General features: G+C 38.2%; 1 protein-coding gene across 1 annotated transcript in view; it reads left to right on the forward strand.

Annotated features, from left to right (window-relative positions):
• The first annotated feature begins 240 nt into the window (after nucleotides 1–240).
• Nucleotides 241–19,279, forward strand: part of LRRC9 (leucine rich repeat containing 9) — a 39,728-nt gene continuing 20,689 nt past the window's right edge. The window contains 25 exon segments of the mRNA XM_074909185.1: nucleotides 241–288; nucleotides 1,272–1,296; nucleotides 1,299–1,349; nucleotides 2,823–2,882; nucleotides 2,885–3,023; nucleotides 3,025–3,055; nucleotides 3,628–3,768; nucleotides 5,148–5,271; nucleotides 6,512–6,618; nucleotides 7,301–7,448; nucleotides 8,353–8,408; nucleotides 8,764–8,785; nucleotides 8,830–8,929; nucleotides 9,800–9,910; nucleotides 10,533–10,573; nucleotides 10,576–10,643; nucleotides 12,912–12,983; nucleotides 14,262–14,358; nucleotides 14,361–14,440; nucleotides 15,881–15,991; nucleotides 16,527–16,645; nucleotides 17,101–17,173; nucleotides 17,175–17,294; nucleotides 18,776–18,780; nucleotides 19,041–19,158. Of these exon segments, the coding sequence (XP_074765286.1) occupies nucleotides 241–288; nucleotides 1,272–1,296; nucleotides 1,299–1,349; nucleotides 2,823–2,882; nucleotides 2,885–3,023; nucleotides 3,025–3,055; nucleotides 3,628–3,768; nucleotides 5,148–5,271; nucleotides 6,512–6,618; nucleotides 7,301–7,448; nucleotides 8,353–8,408; nucleotides 8,764–8,785; nucleotides 8,830–8,929; nucleotides 9,800–9,910; nucleotides 10,533–10,573; nucleotides 10,576–10,643; nucleotides 12,912–12,983; nucleotides 14,262–14,358; nucleotides 14,361–14,440; nucleotides 15,881–15,991; nucleotides 16,527–16,645; nucleotides 17,101–17,173; nucleotides 17,175–17,294; nucleotides 18,776–18,780; nucleotides 19,041–19,158 (2,067 nt within the window).

Here is a 19,279-nt window from a genome sequence, read left to right on the forward strand (position 1 = left end):
CTAGCGCGGCAGAGGATCGCACGGACCCAGTTCCCGCCGCCCCACTTCACTGGGCGCACTGGTGCTGAGCCCTCCGCTCACTGAGGCAACTGCCATGGCCCGTACCCCGCCGCACGCGCCCTGTCCCTCCCCGCACACACGCCTCCGATTGGCTGCTGCTCTGCCCCACCCAGCCCGTGGGCGGGTCATTGCTTACGCACTCGCCTCCGGTTGGCTCTCAGCCCGCCGGCGGGCGGGGCGATGCGGTGTGCCCCACCCAGCCGGCGGCTCTCTGGGCCTGGGCGGGGGGTGGGTCAGTGGCCGCCCTGAGGGCTCGGCCCTGCCCGGCGCTGGGGCCTTCGCCAGGCCGCGGTGGGCAAACCCGTGGCAGTGCTCTGCGGGAATGTGCTATATGGAAACTGTTTGTGGAGGCAGTGATCTAGAAGGGATGCTGGCAGAGGCGTGTCCCTTCTAGGCCAGGTAGAACAACTCCCTGAGCTCCCCACCGGAGCCCAGGGGAGCAGGCATCCACCCAAATCTAATTCAGGTCTAATGTAATTTCCTTAGCTGTTGTAAATGGAAAAATTTATTCTTCGTTTCCTGTCCTAAATTACTCACTAGAGAGGCTGTGAGTTGTTAAGTACTGTGGCAGAAATTCAAAAGCAGCATGGATGCGGTGTGTTAAGTTTGTGCGTACTGTGGTTAATAAACCATGTAAGTGCTTTCAAAAAAAAATCTGTAACAATCATTTTCTTATTACTAATAAGTGTTTGATAACTAAAGAATAATTGCAGCAGCTGTGTGATTACTTAAAACATTGTAGCAGAGGTTTTATACTCTCAATTATATTCTGATATATTTTCACCAACATGCAGAGGGGCTTTTCTTGAGGTTTTTGGTGAATTACGAGCTCTGGTTCTTTTTTATGGCATCTTTATGCTTTGTGCAAATACAATTTCCTGAGTCCAATACAAGGATAAGGGGGCACAATTCCTCACCCTTCCTTATGAAGGTGGGTCAGAATAGCTTGTACTATACTAATTTCTGCACCTTTAGAATCTAAAAAACTTAATTTAAAAAGTAATAAAGTATTCCAGGCATTTTTAGCTTTTTTCTCTTGCAATATCCATTCTGACTTCATTAGAAATAACAGATTCTGGAATTCAATCTGTTAGGAATTTAGATCTTCTTTCCAAACTTCTTGGAAATTCAGTGACTTTCAAATTATGTGAGTGGCTACACAGCTGATAATATTACTGTACTTTTTCTAAGAAGAGAATAAGAAATAATAGTCACTGCAGAGAACTCAAAAGGTGATGCAGCTGATAACCAAACCCAGAACCTTGTAGAAATAATTATGGAGCTGCTAAGTTATTAATTTGGGTTTGATCTTATTTATTTATTTGTTTGTTTGTTTGTTTGTTTTCTCTCAGTACGCCTATAAATATCAATGCCCTTGCTAGAATATACAATTATTTTTGCTTCTCTAGAGATACCATCTGTAGGTAGGTTTCCATTCTGGAATGCCCCAAAGGTGGTGTAGGTCATGCATTAATAACAGTTTGTTGTGATCTGAATGTTTCAGAACCATGGGAAACATGTTAGCAGTTAGGATGCAGAAAGGAGAATCTCTCAAGAGAGTATCTTCAGAGTAAATGACTTTTAAGGTACAGCTCTCTCTATTGTCTCTGTTCCTTCTGAAATGCCCTGCAGAAATATTTGTATACAGAAAGATAAATAAGCTTGTTATATAAATTTCATCGAAATAAATCTCGCAGTTTTGATGTGGTCCTGCATTTTTGTAGACTGGATCATTGTGAGCAGAATTGGGTGATTAACTGTGGAAATTTTGTCTACTATGAACTGGTTAGAGTTTTTAAATGGTGTCCCACACCAATTTAACACACCTTGATTTAGGTGTCTACAGGCAGTTGTCTAGATAGGCATTTCCTTTCTAGGCTGCCATTACAGTCAGTGGAAATCAAGGACAGGGTTCAGCTCCGTAGATGCATCTGTCTAGTGCCACTTTACTTGCCTCCAGGTATCTTAGACACCACACATATCTAGGAGGATATTTAGAAAACTGTACCTACTGGAACAGCTGCTGCAAGATACTTCAAGGTCTCTGAAATTGCAACAGAACTCTGAATTCCATCTTTAGTCAAGGGAACCTATAGAATAAGTCAATTTAGTGTAGCATAAACACGGTCATCTGAATGGCTTTTCAGGATCCTTTGGCTATATTGGTTAAATCTCTTGACTAAGATGAGAACTTAAGCAAGAGGCACACATGGATACGTATGCTTTGTGTCTTAAATCTCAAACTGAATCTCACCATGAAATTCCATGTAAACTTTTTATTTTTTTCCTGGCCAAAAGCTTGTATTATACTTACTTGATACATCCAATCTAGAAGTGGAAAACTGCAAGACTGATAAAGCTTACACCATTTATGCTTATACATATATATGTATGTATAGGTATGTGTGTATATTTATACACATACATACACTAGCTTGTAGTTAAAGTTATGGATTTCCAGTTTTTGATATCCATTAAAATTAGCAGAATTTAAAATATATTTTGTCTTAAATTGAAGATGCATTCTGAGGTGTGATATGAAGCATTCGTGTAATACTTTGTAAATGTGCTTTGGGAGCAGAAATAAGCTACTTAACCACTATTCACTGAACATGGCCAACATTGCAAACACTTTTCACTACAGAGGAGGTTTTAAAAGACACAACTGATGTTAAGCAGCTATCTCTAATTTACTGTAATAGCAGTAAGACATTCTGCTTCATAATGTATGTCTTACAGCATGGACTTAAAGAGAATCACAGTTGCATTTAATTTCCAGTACGCATGTAACGGATTGTTTTATGAGAATATTGATCAAGAGGGATAAAAACAACATCACTGGGGATGTTTTTCTCAGGTTATCCCAGAATTGTAAGCATGAAACATTTCCCAAATGTAATTACTCTCATTTTCATTGGACAAAATATTCAGAAGATTTCAGACCTAGAGTATTGCCTGTTGCTCAGAGCTGTGGATTGCTGAATGCTGTTTAGTGGTAAGTTAACTATGAGTTTTCTTTCTAGCCAAGTTTAGCCAATTTCCAGTCCCTTAAAATGATTATCATATTCTTTCACAAACACTCCATTTGTCTGGTCAAGGAAGAAGGCACTATTAGAGGGAGTCAAGATCTGACACTTCTTTACTTGAGTATACAAAAATCCCATTTTAGATATGGATCGAGTTATGTCTGTTACATATTACTGGTTTTTGTAATTTAGCAGCTATTGTTAAATTTTTTTCTCTCTCATTGTAAACAATATTTAAAAAAACTAGAATAATTACATTGAAACCTGTTCCAGGAAACTGATTAGAATGAAGACATTTTCATTAAAAGAATACCGTATTTAAAACCACATAATCATTTATCATGTATCGTTGTAGCTGCTACTATTTTTTCTTTATTGGCTTAATTGAAAAACTTTCTAAATCAGCAGAATTCTGCATAGAGGGTGTGGTCTCAAATTATTTGGAAGTACCTAACAATTTTCTGCGCGTTGATGTCATCTTTACAAAAAAGAGTAACGTTTTGGTTTTCGCTGTTGCAAAGTAACACTACTTCTATTGCAGAAAATAGGTGGTCTACGAAAATGTGTAAATTTGCAAAAAGCTTATCTTTGTTACAATAAAATTTCCAGAACTGAAAATTGGGAAGCCCTGACAAAGCTGAATGTACTTTGGTTGAATAATAACATGATCAAGAATATCGAGGTGACTCGGTTGTCCTTGTTATGATTTATTTGCTACTAATTTGTCGAATGTATGATATTTTAATAGTATAGTATAGAAATGTGTCTAATAAGTAGGGGTAACTTTTAGAATTATTGAGCAACAGAAAGGACAATTTTAAACTTCATTTTATAAGTATTGAGGCTGAAACATTATTTGGAACTGATTAGCTATCAAGGTTTTCTGCATATACAGCGTTAACTAAATCACTCATTTTCAAAGACCTCTCGGATTCTTGATAAGTAAAAGATTTTTTTTTTTAGTTTTCTTATAACTGCAGATTTTTGCTTGCATTTCAGTATTATGCAAAAGGCTTGCCATTTAATTTTTATTTTAATGTTTTGATTATTTTTTTTTTTAATAACTTGGAAATAATAACTCCTGTCCAGGAGAAGTTCTATCCTGTCTTTTTCTCATGCTGTCGTATATCAAATTATGAAAAATTGGTTTCTCCCCTTTCCCAAAAAAATAAATACTCTTCATGCTAACCTTTGAGTTGGAGGCTAGTCCAGAACCAGTGAGAGCTCTGTGATTAGCAGTTTGGCACGTAAAGTGAGAAGAAATGTGTAAATGTCCATTTCTAGCAAAAGACCATGTAGCTTTCTGAATTACCCAAGTCATCATGCCCCAACAGGGGAACAGAGGTGCTCAGCTCAGTCTGCCTTCCCTTGGAAGAGTACATGAAAAAAAGGCTGAGGACATCATGATACCAAAATAAAAGTAGCTAGAGCAGAAGGAGATGCTGGTAGGGATGAATGAGGCCGGATCACTGTGAACCTTCCAAGCTGTAAAAAAAAAGAGAGAGAAACTGAAGCTGGGCAGGATGATAGGGAAGGAAAAGGAAGACTAAGAAATTACAGCTGACAAAATACAAGTGTAAAGGCAGTAGAGTGTTTCCAGAAATTATTATTTATTAGCAAGGACACTACAAACACTAATAGCATCTCACTGCAAAGAGCTTCAGTGTCATCATGGAGAGAAATAATTGACATCAGTGATTTAGTTCTTGTGATATCCCAAGGCCAAGACATGGGCTGTAGCCAAAAGCTAATGAGTACTCATGACATGGGGCATGATCTGTTAGGTTTCTCATTCACAGCTGTGAAACTAAGGCTGGGGGACTGAGTTTATTTTCATAGCAGTATCATTTACAAAGGCTTTCCAAGCTAATTCCCTTTCGGCAAAATGCATTCTCTCTTTCCATGTCAAAAGAAAGCTGTAGTTTACAACAGAGGCTAACATTGTTTAGACTCCAGTCAAATTTGGTTTTACATTGGAATGATCTGCCTCTTCGCCTACAGGCTCTTCAGCATTTGCAGTGCTGTATTAGATTAAAACTGTATTGTTTAAAACATTCACAGGGTTTACATACTCTGCAGAAACTGCAAGAGGTCAACCTTGCTGGAAACTTAATAGAAAACATAGGAAGGTGTTATCAGTCTGGCATTTCTAGCATGAGCATTTTGATTACTACCAAGGAATTATGTACGTGGTTTAATCTTTCTCTCAGTCTAATAAAAATTTCCTACCAACTTGCATGGTTCAGAGCCATATCCAATATACACAACTCTGATCATTCCAGAGTCTGTGTCAAAACTCCCTAGGGCTCGTCGTTGTTTACTCCAAACTCCTTTCCATTGCTGTAGCCATGTCAAAGAAGACAGAAAATAGGTATCAGTGGAATTTGTGCATATACTTATTCTTGTTTTTCAATGCCATTAGTATAAAGAGGTTTTATTTTAAATCTAAATCAAGCCTGTTTGGTTATAAATGGAAATGTAAATCATGCCTGCATTTCTGAACAGATACTAGAGAATCTATTAATTATTCTTGGTTTATCTCTATCTGTAATATAAATATCTTCCAAATGCTATCCCCACACTTTGGGTGGAAATGTAAAATAATGTATTACATGTATGATGTCATTGTCTGTGTTAATTATTCTTCAGAATATCAACAGCCAAGTTTCTAGGACACTTAATGTGTTGCAGGCGATCCATTTCCAGTTTCAGTTCTGCCAGGTTCATAATTATTTGAATCTGGTGTCTCAAGACTCAGGTAAGTGCTTTGAGAAAGGGGCTCTTAAATGGATCTGCACCAAGAAGGAAGCCTTAGAGAGCCAGTCCAGAACAGTGGACTAGATAAGATACTCACCTAATGTGGTAAACTGAGTTTCAAGTTACTGCTTTTATTCATCCAGTACAGGTGTTTGCAGAGGACTTTCCTGCTGAGTTCCCAGATTATTATGGTTATTGCCTATTCGAGCTGATACCATAAACATTTATGAAAGGTCTGTGTTTTGCAGATTAGAAAGTTCTTTCTCACCCAGCTCTCAAGTTATTGTTTGGGGTTTTTTTTATTGACTTCTAACTGATTAGTCTGTTCCCCTCCCTTTAGGAGCAGTATAAGCAACATCATGGATGAGAGTCAGAATGACTGCAACTGCAGTTATTCTAAAATGAAAAGACCTGTGCCACAGACTTTCTGTACAGCAGTTTGTAACCATTCCTAGCAGGCCTTTAATGCACTTTGAGTGGGCTCTTTGCACACATGTCCATACAAATATAACTGAAAAAATATTGCTGATTACATAAATAGGACACCTTAAAAGTATTTTGATCAAGAGTCAACAGATTCTTTTGACCAAGGGTGCACAGACCAAGGACTGCCATTGGAGGTTCATGCCTTTATGGTCATATCTTCCCCCTTTGCTTGCCATATGTAGATCAGGTAGTATCTAGGAAGCAGACATACACTTCAGCGACCTCATCTCTGTCAGAAGTACCTATAGGTAGTGCATATATGAATATTTTGAATATTATTCACATTGGGGTATGTAGGCCAAGTGAGCCAAACTGCTTTCTTTAAGAAGAGTTTTATGGAAGTTTTATACTTGGGAGCCAAATCCTTGCTTGTTATTCAAAAGAAGTGAGTGGTTTATTCTCATGCTCTACCTAATCTCAGCTGCATAGTGGCTTCATTGATCCTAAAGAGTTACCTCTCAAAAAAGAATGGAAAAAGAGTTTTGCTTCCACAAAGCAGAGAGTAATTACTATGCCATACAGTGATCCCACATGGGGCGAGAAATGATCCCTGCCCTTAGGTGTCTGAAGGAAAGCTGTGCTTCCATTTTAACTGTACCCTCTAACTCTTTTCATTGCTGAGACTTGCATCATAATGAAGTCATGTTGAGGGATTGGTCCTGCCTGCGTGCAACAATGGTCTAATTGATATGAATAGGCTGGGATATGAGCCAGTGTACACAGAAGAGTATGTGCAGTTGCTCAGAGCAAAGCTGCCCCTTTGACTAAGGAATTCAGCTTTTTCTATTGACAATCAAGAGTCTGAATTTGTTAAAGTAATTTTCTGGTTTGATGTTTTCAGGTATGCTTTTTAGTACACATCTAGAGGGCTTATCTTTTGAGGAAACATCAATAAGATAAATAAGATAGTTTTCCTGCCATACTTTAACATAACCTCTTGCTTCTGAATCCTAATGGGGTCTTTTTATCAGCTGGAACGTGAACTGGCCAAGCTGCAAATGTTGGGTAAAACATCAAGTAATAAATCTCTAAGGACTAAGAATCTGGAAACGGAAAGTTCAGTTCATGATAATGAAGATACAGAAAAGACTTGTCTTGAAAAGGCGTTCTTACAAAAAAATAAGGGAGACTGAACAGAAAACTGAATTAGTATGTTTAGTGCATTGTACAAGGATAATATTCTGGTATTTTCAGACATTAATAATTGGGTATAATGGTGGCTGGTGGTTGGGAAATCCATGACAGGACTTGAAGCCTGTCTCATATTTGTTTTTCATAAGGTCCAAACTAGGAGTATGGCAAATATCATTAAAGTAGCAGTTCTTATGTGGTCCAAATTATTGAATCCAGGCCAGCTTCCAGTAGGCAGATGCTGCCATTCCCATTACTGGTGATCTCAGTAAATAGGGAAGGGATTGAACAAAAATAGCTGGGATGAGTAGTTATATTGGACCAGTGCTTGGAAACGTTTTCTGGGCCTTTAAACGGTAGAAATTCAGCAAAGTGCTGTGGGGTTTTTTTGTTTCTGTTTGTTGCATCTTTTCCTCCTGTAATTCCAACATGCTTTTAAAGGCTTCTTCTTTTTTTTGTCATTCTTGATTCTGGCTTAGGACTGAGTCAAACTCACTCTGAAGTCAACAGCCAGCACAAAGTCTACACACAGGGAATACTTCATAATAGGGTATGTGGAGGATATCAGTGATGCCACAGACCAAAATGTTGGATGCCAGCATGGATCTGAAGGTCATTCTACAGAATTTTTGTGAAGGGAGAACTGGATGGCTCTCTCCTGATGTGTAGAAAGCTGTCTGTTCGCTCTCTGATGTTTTCAGGACAGCTAAGTCATACCATTCATCTGGCCAGTTCTTGCTTTGTTTTTGTATCTAAGACCAATGAACACTGTTCCTGTCTATAGGTGTAGTACAACAAGTCAGCAGTGCACCAGGCCCCCAAACAATCAAATCATTTAGATTCTGCATTTGAATGGAAATAGTATACCGAAGTAGTACTGTCTTAAAGCTTGTTAACAAAGAGAGGGAAAGACTGTCGATCATCTCGAGGAAGGAACAACTGATGGAGGTGTGAGACAATTTAAACATACTGTGAAATTTGTTCCTGTTGCTTGCTACTGATTTAATGACAGTGCCACACACTGCACTCAAGTCCAGCACTATTTCATTAGAGCGGCAATTTGGACTGGCGTCATTCTGAATACCGAATAGCAAACTAAGACCTTCTCTTACTTGAGGACTTGATTCTCTTAAGTTAATGATTACAGAGCAACACTGAGGGTGAAGTGGATGAAGCTTGCTGTTGTGGATTGGTATAGGACCAGTATATCCATGTATTGGGATCAGTATATCCACAGTTGTAGTCTTTCTGGTTTTAAAAAAAAATATATTTCTGTAATCATTCATCTAAATTTGTTGTTTAGAAAAAATATCAAATGTTCATTTGTCCTGTTATGTTGTTTCAGGCAGAATTTGAAAATATTTCCAAGTGAAAATGAAGACAAGTTTTAATTTGGTAGTACAATTCTTGTTGATGGAATGGGAAACAGTGGGAAACATTCACTTTGAAGGTTTAGCAAATAATCCATGATAAACTTTTACAGCTGTGTCAAACTAGAACCTGTTTCTTACGATTCCAAGTTACTAATTTTTAACAAAACAAATTTATTGCAAGGATCTAGAGTATTTTGAAGCATCAGTGCTCCACAGACTCCATTTGCAGATAGCTGACAAGAAAGGAAACACTCTTTCCCCTCTCCTGTTCTTGGTTGTGTACTAGTCTGAAGCTCTGAGCACACAAAGACCGATATTTTTATTACCTTTATTTTTTTATTACTTCTTGATTTTAAAAAAGGAAGATAAAGCAATAAGCAAGCAATCCAGCTGCTTTTTAACAACACTGGTAATGATTATCCTAAGTTCCTACACAGCTTGTAAAGAAGCATCAGCAGTTGCTTACATAATCTTTGTATGAATAACCTTGACGCTCAGTTGAGGGGAGATTGAAATTTAGGCTGGCAGTATTTCAAGGACTGTTTTCTGCTTGAATACTCCAAGCTTGTCCACCTCAGGTATGCCTGTTTTTTGTGTTCAGGGATGTTTGTTTAGAGCTGCGGGTAGTTCTGTACTTACAGGTTCCATTTGAGGTTGTTTATAAATAGCATTCTGCTTACTTTTAATGCCACTTTCTCAAGCCAAGGATCTTTTTGTTTTGGCAAGGAGAAATGAATAAATGACCCTCGTAGGGATGAAAGCCAAACCAAAGGGTTTTGGATGACTAATCTTAGTACAGAATCTTTTTAAGAAAGAGCAGTATTTTTATTAGTTGCAGTAAGGATTTTGACTGTTATATCTTCTTTTTTTAAAGAAAACTTTCCATTGATTGAAAAACTGGAGAACTGGAGAACTACAATTCTAGGTTGATTCTCTTTATAAGCTGATTACCCCATAATCTTTAAGGAATATTACAGTACCAGATGAAAGTATGGTGTTATATTGTCTTCCTAATCTGACACAGAGAAAATGGCCACATATTTTTAAGTCATTTGACTTGTGTACCACAGAAAAAAGGTGAGTTTCTGCCCCTAGGTTCCTGGCTGGCCAGTGGACCATCTTCTCTTTCTCAAGTTTAACTGTAGAAACTGTTGCAGGCTCTTGCAAACCCTGCTAACTTTATGCATGATTGTGCTTATTGTAGTGGAACCGCTCATTTGCATAGTGAAGAAGGATTTAAACAGATTTTAAATATGACAGTGCAAATAGAGAAAAGGAACACAATGAATCATATATTAGATACCTTAATAGAATATAATATATATTATATATATAATATATGTGTGTGGTATCTATTGTATATAATATGATTTATAATTGCATATTTTATATATTAGATCATATATTAGATATATTAGATATTGATATTTGATGCTTAAACTTGAATGCAGCATTTGAATAAGATAAGGTAAATTTATCTGTCTTCACTTGAGAGAACAAAATTATAATGAAATTAAACAGGCTAAAGGTATGGCTTGTGAGTCGTTGTTCTGAATAGGAAACAGAAGAAAATTATGTGGTTAGCACTGAAAAATTCAGTGCAAAACAAGAAGAAAATATTATTAACTTAGTCCTCTCCTCTGTGCATTTCTGCACACAGGTTTAGTTCTTGTTATATAATTCAACCATGACTCTGTACCTGCGACTTCAGAGCATACCGTGTCATGGAAATAAAAATAAATTGCACAATCAAATTCTGAGGCTAAATTTAAGGACAAGTTTCAAATATGTCTGTAAAAAAGAGTTTTCAGTATAGCAGAGTAAGTGCCTAAATTTTAAGAGATATTTAGCATAACTTTGGCCTGTGAACAAAGTCAACTTTATAAGAACAGAAACATTTTGCAAAGCATCAAATTATTTAGGATTATTAAGAAGTTTTACCCAGGCAGAGGTGTCTTGAAGCTCCCCAAAGTCCCTACGCTTGGTGTTTCTATGACTAGCTCTTGGATTTCAGAGGTCCATAGCTTGGTAGGAAATACCAGGCTTGAGAATTGGTTCAGAATTTTGCTGTTAGAATCTGGGTCTTACCTCATCTGTTCCTAATATTGTTGTGAAAACAGGGTAAATATTATTGTGTAATGGCCAGATTTCTGAAAGTTGAAAGCAGCGGTAGATGAACAATGCAGAAACAACACAAATCCCACCCCGATGTATATGCAGCTGTATTTCATCTCTATCACAGGAGAGCAGATTTGGATTCATGCAGGTAAGTCCCAAGTTTTTCTGGGTATGTCTCAACTTTGAAATTTGTGTGATTGTACTCATTTATTTTACTGCCTTCCAAGAACCAAGCTGAGGCTTGTGATGCAGCCAAGATCTTTGTCAGAAGCACTGGAAAACATCTGCCCAAAGCAGCTCGTGGAACTGTGTGCCCAGTAGAGCAATGGTCTTAGGATGCCCCGTTGCCCATTTGTCGCTATGGGACAGAACAACTGTTGAATCCAATTCTTTCTTTCCATACTGAGCAGTTCACTGACTTGACATGTGTGACTGTATTGTTATGATTTTAGTACAGTTAATACAGCACTTTTCATCTTTTTATGTTTATACGTATGAAAGTTCATATGTATAATCGTATGTGTGATTTCTGTGTGTACAAATCAGAGCTGAGAGCTTGAAGGGAGCTGAAGACCTTTTCAATCTTGAAAGCAAAATCTAATGTCCCTGAGGGACAGATACTCTGAGCTCAGGACATTTTAGCTGCTAAGATCAAAACAAGTTCCCTGGGATTCAAAGTGTGCCCGTTCTGAGATGCAGTATTTCAGTGAATGGCATAACATGTCTCAGCATGGGGTTTTGTTTTGGGTTTTTTTTTTGCAGGGGTGGCAGGGTTTGCTTTGGGGGTTTGGGCAGGTAGGGTATGGTTTGACCCAGAAATAGCATAGCCATGAGAAACCTTCACAGATGAGCAGAGATGATCTTGTGGATCGTACCACTTTCAATTTTTTTTTCGTATAAGCCGTTAGCTGAAAGTTATTTCCCCCCATAGCTGAAACACCACTATTGAGCTTCTAGTCTGTTCCAATACAAAATGAAACAGATTTGTTCACCCTTTGCTATTCTTCACATAAAGTTGGAAACACAAAATAACCTTCATTCTTGCAGCTTTACCTGAGGTAGTAATCTGTATCAGACAATTCAGCTACCCACTTCCAGTACTTTTTTTGGCCCATGGGGAAGTCCGATTGGCACATCTGATGATTTTAGGAGCTATTTTCATATTACCCAAAGAGAAAAAAACTTTTCAGGAAGCTCCCCAATACACTCTGTATTGTGCTGGTAGGATATCCTCCTGTATGAAAAACTGTCTCATTGTATTAGCTCCTAGTATGGATTAGTCAGATCAGCTCCATTCATATATATTAGACCCCATTCCAGTTGGTGATAGGCAATTTATGCATCTTCCCTGAGTAGCAACTATCAGCCCAACACTGTTCTTAAATTGAAAGCTCATGGTCTGATGCTTATTTAGGCAGAGAAGTCCAGCAATAATTAATCAAATGCCCACACTAACCTGCTGGTGTTCAAACTGCAGTGTTGTAAATCACCAGAAATTACATCCTTATGAAAAAAGAATTTCAAGAAGAAAATAACATCAACAGTTTTGTAGAATTTGTACGGAGTTCTGGATCTGCTGTCAACATTTATTGTTCTATTCTCTTTCTTCTCATGTTATTGCTACCTTCCCGCCAGGGATCTTCAGCAAAGACATTACTGGTGGTTCCAGAGCCAAATAAATAGATGGGCTTTTTAATGTAGTACAGAACTTGGAGACTACTCTTACTGGTTATAGAGGCAGGGGAAAAAAAATAAGTCTTGATCTCATGATTACTGTGAACCTCAGTGTTATGGAATTTGTGTTAATTATAGTCTGTTATCCTTAGTAAATATTGTGCAATTTATAAACTTTATATGGTCAGAATGTCTATTCTTGTCTTTTGCCTGCTTTTGCAACAGCATAATGAAAACCTGGAATCTTTCCCTATTTCTTCTATTTGTAGTTTCTTAATGAGAAAAGATGGAATCTCTGTCTTATGTATGCAACCCTGAATAGCCAGTTAAGGAAAAGCAGCTGCTACAAATGCTGGGGGTTAGTTTCTAGGGTCTGGAAGTGCATACGGTATGCTGCAGTGTGGACAGAAGAATGTTGTTTAGTAAAGTAGCACAGAAGAGAGCAGGCAGAAAAGTGTTGCTCTCTTTTCCTGTCTCCTTTCATCATTTTTCTATTCATCTTTCTTTTGTTTTCTTCTTCTGTTCTCATTGTATTTCTTCGTATTACCTCTGCTGCATTCTTCACATATTTACACCATTTGTGGCAATGGCATGACTAGTGCTTTCCAGTTTTTCTCATCATCATCTTGTCCTTTCCTTGCCCTTTGTCTTTTTGTTACAAATTGTCTCTTCTCACTCACCACTTCTCATCAGTGCCTCCCACTAGAGTTTGCAGGGGCTGATACAGGGCTGCTTTGGAAGTCTCCACAGTAACAGCTGCAGCACCTGTATTTACTGCCTGTGGAACAGATTGGCTCAGTGGTTTCTTCAGCCATTTATTTTGTAATTTTCATTTGTATTTGGTTGACCACAATATTATTTTGTTATTATTTTGTTCTTCCTACCAGTGCTAGCACAAAGCATAGCATGGGCTTTCAGTTCTTCACTCTCACTTCTAGTAATACAGCATCCCAGGTCCTGGCTTGCAAGGCTTGCCCTTGACTCTGTATCACTGTCTCCTTTGTCCTTAATCTTAAATTTAATCCTAGTCCATTGATCTCTGGTATCTCCAGATACCTAGCCCTAAATGTATGCTCCCACTGCCATGGGTCCTTGTTTTCAGACCAGTCATAACCCTAGAAACTCTTCTCTAGTCCCCATTGCTCTCCTTTTCTTCTTTTTGCTCTGAGAAGAGATCTGATTTTTGGGTCGCAAGGTTGTATCTTCAAATGCAGCATCTGCTGTCCAGTTTTGCTTTATTATTGTTTATATCATGCTAGTTTGCAGAGGCCCCAGTGGGATTCTTTTTTGTGGTGTTAAATGCTATATAAGCATCTGTTGTGGTTTAACCCCAGCCAGCAACTAAGCACCATGCAGCTGCTAACTCACTCTTCCCCCTCCCAGTGGGGTGGGGAGGAGAGTCAGGAAAAAAAAAAAAAAAACTCATGAGTTGAGATGTGCAGGACAGCATACAGAAAGATGGGCCCTGTCCCACAGAGCTAACAATCTGATTTTCTTGCCTGTATCTCATTCTGTTTGAATAATGACACTATAAACTACTTTCTTATTAATTATTCTGCGCTTTCTCTGCCTGCCATCCCTTATCATAATTCAGAACAATATTTTCATGCTGCTTAAATTTGTTTACATTTTTAAGAGATGGTCTCAGTCAAATAAAGATACTTGGCCCTTGCTTTGCAGCAGCCTGACGGGAAAAAAAGCTTTTGTTCTCTGTAACAGTCTAAGCATATGTGAACATCTCTGAAACAAGAAGCTAAGGCAGAAGGCAAAACCAGCAGTGATCCTGAGAAGTCATTCAGGCATGGCCAATTCAAGGTTTGGAAAGATCTTGTAAAATATATGCTGTATGGCTTGTATAATTGCTGTTAAAGGACATTTTGTAAATACTGTAGATGGCCATGAGGTGGCATGTGCAGCCTTGAAAGGAGCTCTGAAACTTTGCTGAAATCTGTCCCAGCGGCATTTCTGTGTATTAGGAAGCTCCACAAAGGGCTTCGGCTACTGGGAGTAATTCCCAGACAGGAGTTTGAAGCATCTGTGAGAGATATGTGAGAAATAATTAGATATGTCTGATCTCTTCTAGATAGATGAGTGAGGAAAGACACAAATACAATTGCTATTTTAATCCTAATATATTCTACCAAATCACCTTGTTAATCTTTAATCAATCCTTAAGTGCTGTTAAAATTCAACCTTGATCTACCTCACACCATTAATGAATCTGAAATTGCTGTTAAGTCGTAACTGTGTGAAATACTCTCATCTGTGACAGCACTTGTTAGCATAAAGTTAAGGATAAATTAACATTCGTATTTTAAACTCATCTTTGACTTTGCGTTTTGTCTAGAGGTTTCATTCATCAGAACACAGTCTCTGCTCAGCTGAACTGCCTTTTTTTCAAAGACAATAATAACCAAAAAGATTCCTCTTTGAATAAATATTTGTGCAGAGCGAAAGTGCACTGTGCCACGCTGCTGTTCTGCCATTAGTGCCCACTAAAAGCAGTTTATTTCATGCAGTCTCATACCCACTGTTCGTAAAGTGGGATTGAGTGCGTGTGGCAAAGGGCAGTATGCATATTCCACAGAGGAAATCATCACTCTTAAGATCCACGGCCTTTATCTTTAAGCTAAATAAAAATTATTACTGCTGAGAAATACACTGCTATAAGTAACCAGCTTAAATCTCTGCATCATATGTATCCTCTGAGCGATAGATTCTGCTTTATCCTATTTTATGCAAGAGAACTGAGTGGGAAAGGAGAATTGATTTTGTCTGTTCATTCTAATATACCCTCCAAACTGTCAGATGCTATCAGGGAGCAACATCTGTCCCTTTATAAAGGAACAGGGATTGTTTCTGGTTTCTTAGAAGGGAGGAAATGAAAACTGATTTGGAAGGTGATCACACCGTAATATAATGGAGTAGTTTGGGACAGTGCAGCAATGAAAGAATTTCAGGAGAGCTGTCCACGCTCTCAGGATCTAAGATAGTCTTTGACAGCTGTGATTTTCATGCTGGAATCTGACAGTTGCTTATTCTACATAAGGTATTAGAGAGCCAAATTAAACTCCTTTATTAGCCTGTGCCTGAGTCTGCATGACAGAGAAAGTCTAATGGCAGAAAGGAATAAAACTGATGTATCTTTGTGGAAGGAGATACCTTTGACTCATTAACATTTTGAAAGAGATACCAAAGTGAGCTAAAAAACAATAGTATATTTACCCTATTTTCTTCACTTTAGAAATATGAACTTCCTTGGAACAGAGAAATTGTGACTGCAGCCGTTGGCACCGTGAGTGGCTTGTGTCTGACCATGAACTGGTCCTGCTGGAACATGTTGCTGAGTTTGAGTAAATTACACTGGTATGAACTTTGTTTCTCCTACTGTGATATTAGCTAGCGAGCATTGAATTTCACAGATCAAGAGAAGAAAAAAAACCAAGTAGGTAAAATTAAATTATATTCTACTACCACAACCTGAGAAGCCCAGGTTTAAGGTTGATTCTCTTCTGTCCATTCTGTCAGAGCCAGATAAATCTTCTGTGGAAGTCAGCGAGAAACTTTCCACTCATTGTAGTGAGATTTGGCTGAGGTTCCTATTTTTCTCCTATGAACTGACTGACTGTCTGACTCCCCATCTTAGCCAGGTCACTTTTATTTCAGAGAGAAGTTAGAGAATAAAAAGTCTTCAGATAAGTGAAAACGAGTCATCATAGCCTTTATTGCCTTTTCATTATTTCACATTGGTTTGTATTCACATTTTATAGACTTTTTAGGCTTTACCAGTAGTTGCACTCCATCAGTTGACGCTTTTTCATTTTAAAAGCAGCCCTGAAGTATTACAGAATTTGGCTGCATGTCTGGTAAAATTGTCATTTCTGATCTACTTTTTGTCTAGGTTTTGAATTTGAATGGGAACAGCCTGAGCATGCTGCAGGACGTCTCTAGACTTGAAACACTTCAAAAGCTTATCATCAACTTTAATGAATTTACTTCCTTAAATAATATTTATGACCTGGTGAGAAATTGAGCTTTAATTATTTTTTTTCAAGGAACATTTACCAGCGTAAATATTCTTACATTGTGGGATGTGCTCACCAGGCAGGATTGGGCCATGATGCACAGAGAGGAACAAAATGGGAGATTAAACTAGGATCACGAATACTGTGATATCCTTAGCAGCCCACAGTTTTGGTGCCTGTTGATAGTGTCTCTAATTTGAACCACAGTATTACAGTGATATCACTTGATCACCTGTCTGACCTTTATAATGATCATTTCATTTTAACAAATAGAGTAACATGGCTGGAGCACATTAGGTCTCCCTCAACAGACTCAATACTGAGCAAGGGGAATTCCAGGCACTGGGTCCAATTGTTTAAAGATTAAATGTGTCTGGTTACTTTAATCAGATGGGGGGGGTTGCCACACTTTTGGCCATACAGCTCTTCTCAAACCTGCGTTGTTTTGCAACCCAGCCGGGAATGTTTTGATGCAAGCCATAACTATGTGATCACTTTTGAGGGCATTAGAGGCTTAAGCAAACCTGAAGTTCTTCAACCTGATCTGGAACCAGCTGAAGGAGTCCAGGGAAGATACAAACATCTTACATAAATACACTCCCAACTTACTCAGTCTTGACATCACACACAACCCATGGCATAAGGTACATACCAGCGCTTGAAATTCCTGGGAAAGCATTCTAACCATGACCACAGTTATAAAGGCTTAAAATCTGGTCCTGCACCTTATTAATTCTAAGACACTGGCAATGTAAGAAGCCTTATGATCATGTTATGGCATCTTTGTTCTCACAGGGCCTCTCTCACTTCTTTTAGTAGTCACAGCCTAACCAAGTGAATGAGTTGCATGTCATTTTTGCTCAGAGACATCTGAGACATAATTCCTTTCTTTTTTGCTTCCCTTAAGAATTAAATTTATTGGTGGCCTGTGCCAGATATGAAAAACCAAGCCCTGGCTTTAATTTTGCTGTCTCAGCTGCACTGAATAAGTGTTGGGGGCAGAGACAGTTCCTAGCCTTGGGGATGTGAAAATACACTGTTAGTCTCTCTGTTACTGCATCTATCTGTCTGCAGCAGCACAGCTGTGTTGGCTGGACCTTTGGTGAGAAAGCCAATACTCAGCCCTTTTACTGACTCTCATTCATTCCCATTGCCCAACCAGCTTCTGGAACAAATGTTTCTCTCTGTTCTTTCTTCCCTCTGAATCAGTACATTTTAACATTATTTAAAGGGATTAGTCAGAGTCAGCAGAGTTAAAACTTACAAATTGGAGGCACTGAAAGACACTTTAAAAAGCTTTTTTTAATGATTGTGTAACACTATATTTAGTATTTTGTACAAGTCAAAGTCAGGCAAAGAGTACTATCTGAATAGAACACCTCTCAAATAATTTGAACAACAAACCAACACAGGAAACACAACTCCACTGGAGCACCGAGGACTCATCCAAAAAGATGCTGCCTTGTCTATTTGGCCTGTCAATTAACTTCAGTTAATATTTTCAATACATGCTAAGATATAAAAAGAAATAATAAGAGCTACCATTTCTGGTCTCTAGTTATTTGTTGTTATTACACAGGTTTTTATCAGAAAAAACTTTTAGTTTTGCTGTGTTCTTTGCCATCAGCTCTGTGTGTCAACATGGTAACCCTTGAGTATTACACATCAGTAAACCTGTGCCTCTCCAGAGTCCCTTAGGCACCCAGCCACAATGTCTAGTTAGTTAAGTTCAGAGCAAAGCAGAAAATCCTTCCTGCCTGTCCAAGGATGTTCTACTATCTAGCTCATAAGTGATTGCATTTGGCTTTTTTGGCTCTCAAAATATATCTATATTCCATTCACACAGACATTATTATTCATTATTTGAGAAGTGTGTATTTCATGTATTATATTGTAAACTAGTGGGCAGTCTAACATATTCTGTATGTATAGGAGAGGTTTGTGGTGATGTCTTGAGGTTTCAGTGACACCTCTAAATCCTTCAAACATTTCTCACATGTCCTATCAAGCTTTCTTTGTTTTTTGTATATCTAGGTCATAAATGAAACTCCTAGGTTATAAAACCAAATACTAATACATCTTATGTATTAGTGAGCTTCATAAGATTAGTAAACTTCTGAGTTAGCCTATGTGACTCCAGAGCAGTTTATTACCATCAATGTCACATAAAATCAGGACAATCAAAACTGGCCCAAAGGTACCTTGTCTCATGTGTTTCAAGCAAACTATGCAAGGAGAGATGACACAGTGGCTCTGTTGAAAAATCATAGCAAGCCTCTAGCTCCTAACGTCCACAAGATGACAGTACACTAAAGAAAAAGGAAATGCAAGTCTCTTTCTTCTGTGTAAACTATATTGGTAATTTAATAGAAGGTCTGTCTTTAAGGCAGCCTCATTTACCTGAATGTCACTGGCCTATTAAAGGCTGTCACTAACCTAGATGGAGTCCTGATTTTTAATGAAGTTGCAAAAGCATTACAATGTATTGCAGGATCAAAGATGACCCAGGTTTTATGTTCTGTGTTGTAACACAGCAAGTGCTGTGGAAAAGGAAAGCTTTAGTAATAGTTCTGCATCTGTTTTTTTAAAGAACATTTTGTTTTGTGAAGATAGAAGTTTTGTCCTTGCC

The sequence above is a fragment of the Athene noctua genome, chromosome 6 (genome assembly GCF_965140245.1).
Source record: "Athene noctua chromosome 6, bAthNoc1.hap1.1, whole genome shotgun sequence".
Lineage (NCBI taxonomy): Eukaryota > Metazoa > Chordata > Aves > Strigiformes > Strigidae > Athene > Athene noctua.